We start from the raw sequence: 9,843 nt of genomic DNA, 5'->3' as shown, positions 1-9,843 counted from the left end.
GGTCACTTGCATTGCAACAGGGGATTGTTGATAAGCCACGTGGGGAGGGGAATTAACTGTTTGTATTTTCTCACCCATAAATTTGTTGCCAACGCCACTGCAGTTGAGGGCAACCCTAGTAACCGTATGGTCGCCTTATTCAATTAAAACATGGTCATTTAAAACCCATTTACACAACTTTAGGTATTTCCTCAAGTTTTTTATGAAATGCAATCAAAATTGTCTGAAAAACGCCGGAAATCCGAGGGATATGAGGAGATTTCAAGTGAGTTTTCCCCTGATTTATTTTAAACTCCGATTTTCACATATCTACTGACTCAAACGCTTACTTTGTCATTATTTTTAAAATCGGTAGCATTATATGGGAGAATATGATTTCTTACCATTCAGATCAAGTTGATTCAGATTAATGCTTTATAAAACAGCCTTTCACAATTTAGGTTGCGATTGCGGCTACACCATCACTAGAGGGCAGTTTGTTGGCCTTTTCTGACAATATGTTTGTCCACAACAACTCTAAACATGGCAGACGCGTCCGTCGTATGGAACCGCCTGAAGAATGTGAGTTGTAGCGCATTTCTTCCTGAACAATAAAATATGTAATAAAGCAAAACTAAAAAGTTCAGTAAAAATGTACACTTAAAATGCAGATTTTGGGATGTTTTACGCTTGAGGAGTTGGAGGAAATCATGTAATTTAAAGCCCAGAGAGCCAGGCCAATAAGGGTACGAAAAATCGATTTTACCGCTAGCTACTTGTATTAAATGAAAAAAATCAATGCATCGATAAATCGATATGCACTGCAGCCTAAGCACGGCGTTGGCACTTTGGCCATTTGGGGACACATGGTAAGTCACTATTAGTTTTTCGCGTTAGGATTTTCCTATTTTTTTCTAAAAATGAACCCAAGGCTTACCTAGAGAGGGCTAATTTCAAGAGGTTGCCCTAAGACCATTATTATTAACCACGATTTATTTTACTCTGCGTAATGTGGACACTATTACTTTATAGCTAAAACATCAAGGTCTTTGGAAGCACCCTAGGGGTTTACCATAGTTCCGTCCGCACGATGTGTCAAAATTCAATTATAGGCTGTCTCTGGCACTACTACTGCCTTAGCCACAACCACCATCACAGCTCAATTGTTGACACATTTCAGCTAACTTAACCTCCCCCTTTATCCCCCTCCCCTTCACACATTAGGCAGAGGAATTAGCCATACCCCTTGCCCTGTGGGACTTCTCTCCAAAATTAGTCGGCAGCTCTGTGAGGTAAATAAGCTAAAAGAGTAGCGGGAAAATCGGTGTCAGAGGAAGATTCACATTAACAGGGGATAGGTGTTTTCAGTCAGTTATTATTCATTTATATAGCTAGTAAACATTTATGCGATAATTCTTTAGATTTCTACTATTCAATTGGAATTGTTATAGGTTTAAATGAGATTTAATGATTGGAACGATATACCGTATTCACTCTCAATGCACAACGCCTCTCACGATAATCACTTTGTGAATATCGTTAATTAAGGCTGCTCCTTTTTTATTTTCAAGAGAAAAAACTAATCTTGTAGTGTATGTGCATTGTTTTCGATGCGAAATACCTGCAATGTCAAATCAAAATTTGATAATCAGCTCGAGAAGCCAGCATCTCGAGATTAAAGAATTTCAAAAAATTTCCCCGTACAATTTGTGAAGAGATGAGGTTGAGCGCTCAGTGTTTTGCTGCCGCTGCTGCTGCTACTGAGAATTGGAGCAATAAAACCGCTTGCAATTAATTTTGAGATTAGTGGGGCGGAATAAACCGAGAGCTCTCCTCTCCCCCTTTCTCATCCTATTTTTCAATAAAACCAAGCTAGAGGCAGGGGTCCAGTGACAAATAAATTGACTCCTCTGTTGACCTCGTAAAGAAATTGAATTTGTGGGTACTTTAATTTCGTTTAATTCGAAAATTTGCTCCTTTTGGCCCTTTTAATCTGTTTGTAGAATGGTCTGGTTGCCAAAACTTGGAGATATCACTTTACTGTTGTCAAGCGGAACATGACCCAGCGTTTATGCGTGGTCTTATGTTTATGGTCAGGTTACTGCTCGTGTCACAATTTTACCATTTTATTCTAATTTATTTTGCCATCAGCGCCAGATATAAGTGATTCCCTGATTTTCTTATGTGAGTCTGGCGCCAACAATGCCTGACTTGGGTCCCGCATCAGTTTATGGTCCCTGTTCGCATTAAATTTGTGGCAAAAAGATGAAAGGTTGCAAACAATGATAAAATAGATGTAGAATGATTCCGTTCGGAGGATACTTAGATTTGGTTTTTGAGTAAGTACAACTGCAGGCAGACATTTTTTAGCATAACCTGTTTTTCCCCTCCAACGATTAAAGAAAACGTACTGTAGAAACGATGAAGGATTGTCAGTAGGCCATCGACTAATTCTCCACTTTGACACACGATTTATTCCCTTATTCGAAAATTGGTTTCTGATGCACTCTTAATAAGGTCTCTCGGGTGTTAGTCTCTGGAGTAATAAAATAAGGTGAATCGGCTCGGATTAGGAGGGAATTGTGGTAACACAATGAAAACTGGAGGAATTCATAGGCAATATTTTAAAAAACAATAATATTTTATGTAAAATGAGATGATACTTTACTAATTTAGTTTAAAGATCCCTCTTGTGTAAAGAGGAATAAATATTAGACTTGCAGATAAAAGAATAACTAAAGCAGTTTATCTATTTGGGCGAAAAAAGACGACTACACTTTCAAATTACTTCATACCCAACTTTACTGATTTTAGTAGTTCCTACAGCGCCTCCTATAATCAAGGCAATTTCGCCCAACGAGGGTTGGACCAGCGGTGGCGAGAGTGTAATGATAATCGGGGAAAACTTTTTCCACGGTCTCCAAGTGGTTTTTGGAAATACACCGGTCTGGAGTGAAGTAGGTGGCTATCTAGATGCTTCAGATGCTGTTACCATTGAGATTATTAATATTACCGTCGCTGGTCTTGTAGCTCATCACTCCCAACGCTCTACGGGTCCAGACACCGGCGAGGTCTGCTCAGGGTGTTGTTGAGGTCTCATTGCTCTTCAACAATCGACCCTTCTGTAAGCATGCACCAGGCCGCTTCGCCTACACTTGTGAGTGGTCCTTGAAATCTTTGATAATATGGTTATTTGGTTTATTATAAGTCAAAAGAGAGGCAATACAGGTCCGAATTATGGTTACTGCTTGGTCCCCTTATGCAATAGTCATGTTTCATTCATGTATAAGCGGTTAGTAGTCAATAAGAAATGGTAAAACATCCTTTTAGTTAGGCAGAAAGGGAGACCGACAGGAGGAGGAAAAGACTTTGTAGACGAGTGGAATATAGATAGAGACATGGACGGATAGATATATGAATACAGATACAATTGGAAGATTGAACAGATGGATGGATGAATGGATGGGTCCTAATTTTGATGGTTAAATAAAGTAGAGGGATGGATAGAATGAAAAATGAGTGAAATTGGAGTGAAAGAATGGATGGTAGAAAGAATGGATAGATGAATTCTAGATGGACATAGTGATGGACGATGATGATGGATAAGTGGATAACTAAGTGAATAAGTGGATGGTGAAATGAAGAATAAATGAATAAATTTGAGGCTTTGGATGGACCGATGAATAAAGGAATAGTTGAGTGGACAAGTGAATTAAGGATTAACGGATAAGTGAAAAGTTAGTGGATGGTCCGATTGATTCGGGAAGGACAGTGGGTTGGTGGATGGATGAATAAATGGGGCAATAGAGTGGTAGATGGGTGAGAGGATTGAAGGAAAAGTGTAGCTAGAGCGCTGCTAAGTTTTACTTCCAGATGCAATAACACCTAGCTCTCAATGATCCCACAATCGAATACGGTTTCCAACGTCTCCGAAAGATTATTCCTCGCCACCCGGGAGATCCAGAACGTCTGCCCAGGGAAATCATTCTCAAACGCGCAGCCGACCTCGCTGAGGCCCTCTATTCCATGCCTAGTCGCGCTGCTGCAGCTGCTGCTGCCGCCGCCGTCTCTTCCGCGTCCGCCGCCGCCACCCATCACTTGCCGATGACATCAGCACCACCTCCACCCACCCTGCCACACCCTCCGCCACCCTCACATTCCCTGTTAGCAACCCACATGCATCCGCCACCGCCAGCTCCCGGCCACTACATCACAGAGGCAACTACGGGATTTGGAATCCTTCCACACTACCATCACCACTCCCTTGAAGTCTCCAAGAGCAATCAGGAGGTGGTGCATGTTTCAAAGATGCTTCAAGAAGCGCATAACAGCACTAGCAGTGCTGCCACCTCTGTGACATCGGAAGGGGAGGAGGAGGAAGAAGGGGAAGGGGAGACGAAAGCGACAGGTAGGAGTCCCCTAAAGGTGGTGGAGGGGAGACACGAGGGTGAGGGTGAATCAGGGGGCAGACTTTGGCCCAAGCGACCCCGGTTTGAAGTCAACAGGGGCCAAACAAGTGGATTAGGAGAGGTAAGTTGTGCGGTTTTCTGATGTCATGACATTTTTGAAGAAATTTTCAGAAATAAGAGAATTTCGGGTATTTTGGGTAACACGGGGTACTTAATTATATTTAGTAAATGAAGATTCCTATCATAGCAATGAGTAATGTTTGAAGCTGTGATAAAGCTTGAGCCCAGGAATGACTGCTTTTACACACGAAAGCCTTAAAAACTAGTGGTAAATGAAATTGGATCGCTGGAGGCTGAAAATTTCGATCTAATCTAGGTATCAATTACAACAGACATCGCAACACATTTTCTCCCGTTTCTACCATCATGTCTTCCATTAAATTGAAGTTAATTTTAAGAGTGGAACGAAGGCGATTTGATGGATCTGCACTATAGTGAGAACCTCTTAATTGCATTTGTAGCATTGCATAGTCGGAATGTGTCTGAAACTCCTTACAATAGCTTCTTTTGTTGGTTAGATTGCATTGACCACGGGTAGATCTGGACGATTTCCCAGAGCTACAAGATGTCATATAAAATGTGGCAACTGATTTCCTTAAGAGCATCAGCCCAACATCAAAATTCTGAAAGGGTCATTATGGCCTCATCCCGTTTTAAGAACGATTCATAGCCATGTCAAACCTTGTCTCGCTTCGTTATTAACCACAATAGAGAATACATGCGTCGGTTAGTTACCACAAACAGACGCATTTTTGATAGCCCTCTTGTTGAGTCTTCACAGATCCCACAACCCACACCAGATACCTCCATTCCGTGGCACTTTGGTATCACCTAAAGTCAGAGCTGTATACCAGTTATTTCTGAAGATGCTATAAAGCGCATCATTTTGGAAAGTGGTCATGTGGCAAATGCACAGGAAAGGTGAAGGAATATTAGCATAGACAAAACCAAAGGAGACCGAAGGATTTTTTTCGCTTTAGGAGGCAGCGGAGACATATGAGCCTCGTGAGCATTCGGCAAATGTGATATTTAGTAACATGGCACTTCTGACAACAGACGCGGAAATGATGACCACTTCATCCAGCTCTGCTGTCGCTACCGCTGCCGCCACGTCGACGTCGAAGACTTTTGAAAACACCTCAACCTCCACCTCGCCTACCAATAACAACAAAGGTGACGGGAGCAGTGGGGCCAACCTGGCAGCCAGTCTATCGAGAACGCTGTTTCAAGAAAGAGGTGTGGGAGGTGGACTCTACGGAAATGAATACTTTGGAGGCGTCACCGCAGGAACGGATGGTACCACCAACTACAATTCTCAATCATCCGTAAGTTGAAAGGACCTTGTAAAGGCATCCTGCTGACCAGCAAAAACTAATAAATTTCTTTGTGAATAACGTCGGAAAAATCAAAAACGCTGCTGTTTAAATAGATTGTTGCAGATAAATTTAGGTCAAGATGCAAAAGCTACAGTGGTAGCAAGTCCTTAAGAACTGGAAATTTCCTTATCTTTAATTGCAGTGCAGGATACCTTAATATTCTGTTTATCTAATCCATTTTATCGAAAAGTTTAAGTATAGAAAATTATATTCACGCCATTGTTTATTTATTGCATAGATCGGGTCCGATGGACATTGAGTGGACGGGCTAATTCCACAGCAAGTTCGAAATACAATGATCAAGTATATTATGGGAATATTTAAAAATAAAAATATAAAGGATTTCGCCTATTTCAAAGAGTAAATTAATTCGAATCAAAATTATGCGAAGGTAATTGCGGCATTCCAAGTCTTTCTCGAAATTGGAAGGAGTCATGGCGCTCTCCTCTGATCAACATTTCGCGTCAATCATCCCAAAGTGGTCGTTGCTGTAAGAAAATCACCCACAAACCAATCACGCAAGTCGCCGACTTTGTGTACAGCTGAGAAGATAGTTGACTGCAACGTCACTGACTCGCCTTGACAATTCCACCGGATCTTGAGCTTCAACCTGCTTTGGAAGTGTGTCGGGGAAAGGGGGGGAAATCGTGCTGGCCATCACGCATGTCTATCACGAGTCGTAAGAACGTTGGTCTAAAAGCAGCTGGTTAAAAACGATTTTATAGGAATGATGTTTCACATCTGTTCCTCCTTGTCACTTTGTTCACACTTCAGTGTAGCTCAGCCATAGCTATCTTGGTCCTGTCCGGCTAGTAGAGAGGTGGAGGTATCGCGTCTTCACTTAACACCCTCATACCGGTACCATAGATAGCTTCGTAAGGAATTTTTTGGATGGATTACGGCCATAACCAGTGTCGTCTTAGTTGTTAAAGCCATTCCTGTAGAACTCAGGCCCGGTGTAGTTCTCGGAGGTTAAGGGCGTTATTCTAAGCCCTTTTGTTGAGGATCACCGCTGTAACTTCTGCCACTCCAAAGCTTAGCATTTAGTAATAGGAATTAGGGTAGTTGCCCTTTGGGATCAAGCTAGCTTTTCACCACTACCAATGTAGCACTCTGGATCTTCCCTGAGAACGAAGGAATTTTTAATATTAGGGCAGAAATGCATTGCTGGTGTGCAGAATAGCTAAGGGGCTACTGGCATAACTCGGAGGTCGTGCCGCCCAGCGCAAGTCCAGAGGCGAGGCCTCAATTGAAGGCGAGACTGAAATAAAGAGTTGATCAAGCAATTAAAGTATTAAAATAAAAGCAATAAAAAAGGCCACTAGGTTATTCTTTTCTTATAATTTTTAGAACTGGACTCCTTTCGAATCGACTCACTGATTTCTGCCCCGGAGAAGGTCGATAGGCTGTGTTACGGCTCATCACAAAATATTTTAATTCTCTCCCCCCCTTCCCTTTACCCCAACCTGTTCAACGCCCTTCCCTCGTTTTATGCTCTTTTTAAATAAAATTACGTAATTTAATATATAAATGCCAAATAGAGGAGAGTTAACCCGCATTTTCAGCCCATTTAGTGGCTGAACGACAAGCTACAAGTCATTGTGGTGTGCATGAAATATCACGAGTCTTTTCCCTGCAAAAAGGCCCTACTTTGGTGCCCCAATTCTTCGTTGAAGGTGAAAGACGACAATACTGGGGCAGAATATGTATAGCAGGCCTTCAGATGGGCTGGCTGGGGACTACCCGCGTGACCTCGGAGACCACACACCCCTGGGGAAGTACAATGCACGCGAAACCAAAACAAAGAGGTAAACAAATAATCAAAATGATACACCATTAAGCGCTCTATAAATTAAATTAAAATGACCCTAGGTGAAGTCAAAGTCCAAATCTCCAAATTTGAATAAACCACAGTACCTCGTTTTCAATTAATGTCCTAAAATGTGCGAATTATTTTGATAGACCACCGCTCATTAACATAACTGGGAAGGGGGAATCGGAGATAAAATAATTGTGGAATATTACACCATTACTTTATCGCATTATTCCCAGAGGAGGGACTTGTTGTCTCCACTGGAGGGATTATAGAGAGGCTGGTATGAGTCACCTGGCTGGGGATATATATGTCCAAGCTAAAAGTGTGGCAACCAATTAGAAGAAAATTTACGCCTTTTTATGCCCATTTTAATGCTTACCTTTGCACATGCATTGTGCCTTGGTAATTTAAATACTAGGACTTAAATTGCAATGCAGGAGAATGTTTATGTGGATGCTTATTACCCTGCCCTAAGCTGAAGGAAGTTAAGGAAGATTTGGGCAATTGAAAGTAATTATTTATACTAAAGTCCTCTGTTAATTTAAAGTTGTTTATCAAAGTGGTGTAGTAGCGATTTGAAAGCAACGAAAGAATTTAATTGCTTTAGTAACTTAAAAGAGTAATTACAGGTATGTAATAAATGGATATCTTTGCTGTATTGCCAAATAAATAAAAAGAACAAACACAAATGCTGATTTATATTAGTTATTTGTTTAGCTCTTTGCTGACTCTGCGCGGGTACTTAAGGCCCGGGTTCGTACTTTAGCGGGCTACTTGCATGGCCTGGAGGTCGGCCCACCCGGCGCTGGCACAATGATAGAGACCCAAAGCGACCAATTTTGCTAAAACCAAGGTTAAACAACCAACACATTACCTGTCCCCTCTCCTTTTTGAGCATCCTCCCCGGCCTTTCCTTAGTCAACTTTCCGCGTCAGCTATCACAACTTACTCGGTGCTGCGAGAAAAACGTCAGCAAACAAACCGACCCAGTCATCAAATTTGCGTACAATTGAACAGACATTTGACAGCAACGCCACTGATCCCTCTTGGCAGTTCCGCTGGATCTGGAGTTCCGACCTGTATGGAAACTGGATTCGGGGTCAGGGAATGTGGTGGACATCACACGTGTCCATAGCTAGTCGTGGGAACACCAATCCGAAAGCAGAGTTATACAGCATAAAATGGGGTAAAACATAGTTCTTTGGGGGTATAATTTAGCACTCATTCCTCCTTGCCACGTTGCTATCCAGCCATACCTATCTGGGCTCTATCCATCTAGTAGAGAGGTGGAGGAGGCATCACGTTTTCACTTATTTGATGTCTTTATAGAGGTATTCTCCCAGGTGGTTCACGGCTAGTGTTGCTTCATGTGTGATTAGCATCCATGTAGAGCACAAGACCGGGGTATTTGCCAAAGATGGAAGTCATTTTCAGCCCTTCTGTTATAGATTGGCACCGATCCTCTCGTCTGCAGCATATGCGCTTCTTCTGCTCCGCTAAAGCTTATCACTCGGCAATAGAAATCCAAATAGCGGTCCTTTAAGATCGGGTTTGCTTCTCGCTGTTACCAATGTGATGCCCCAAGGCTTCCCTGAAGACAAAAGAAGGCATAATTACTCGGAAGGAATATCTATGTATCTGAAATACGTTAGGGCTTGGGGCTACTGGCACGTCTCGGAGGCTGGCTCACCTGTTGAAGGCACAACGGCGGAGAGCTGAAGTGGCCGTTTTACCAAAACAGAGGCAAACAGTTGACGCATAACAGTTTCATCTTGACGGATAATAAACAATCTTTACTTATTCTTATAAGTAAAATAGAGTATGACACTCCAAGTTTAACGATACGATAATTTGGTTAACTATGGGTTTATCTACTTGGTCGCTTCCGTCTCCACAGGTTGTATTTTCGCTCTGCAGCCTGTGCCTCGGATAATGCTAGTGGCCTACCAGCCCTTCTATATGCTATAAATATATCTTTCTTCATGGAACTTTGACTTTACGAACTCGGCAAAGGCTCGGTTAATAACATACGCTCTTCGTCAATGTCAAATTAATTTAAGCGGCTATTAAATTTGCAATGCCAAGGATAGGCAGAATGAGAACATAGTTCATGAAAAAACATGACTACAAATAGTTAACCTGAATGCAAAAACCTGAGTTTATTTCATTGATAATTTATGTAATACTTATGTTGTTTTAATGT

General features: G+C 41.9%; 1 protein-coding gene across 1 annotated transcript; it reads left to right on the top strand. All coding sequences in view use genetic code 11, as the record gives it.

The window, feature by feature from the left end:
* Window positions 1-202: 202 nt before the first annotated feature.
* EGR_07888 (Transcription factor COE1) lies at window positions 203-5,782 on the top strand (the record flags this gene model as incomplete). Its single annotated transcript, XM_024497137.1, has 6 exons — window positions 203-265; window positions 441-561; window positions 2,797-2,936; window positions 3,040-3,103; window positions 3,869-4,509; window positions 5,429-5,782. 6 exons carry the CDS (start codon window positions 203-205, stop codon window positions 5,780-5,782), a joined length of 1,383 nt encoding a protein of 460 aa, XP_024348474.1.
* Between the last annotated feature and the right edge of the window lie 4,061 nt (window positions 5,783-9,843).

Source organism: Echinococcus granulosus (assembly GCF_000524195.1).
Source record: "Echinococcus granulosus chromosome Unknown EG_S00089, whole genome shotgun sequence".
In the NCBI taxonomy this organism is placed as follows: domain Eukaryota; kingdom Metazoa; phylum Platyhelminthes; class Cestoda; order Cyclophyllidea; family Taeniidae; genus Echinococcus; species Echinococcus granulosus.
The sequence above is the reverse complement of the archived record's forward strand: the minus strand, read 5'-3'. Positions and strand labels throughout refer to the sequence as shown.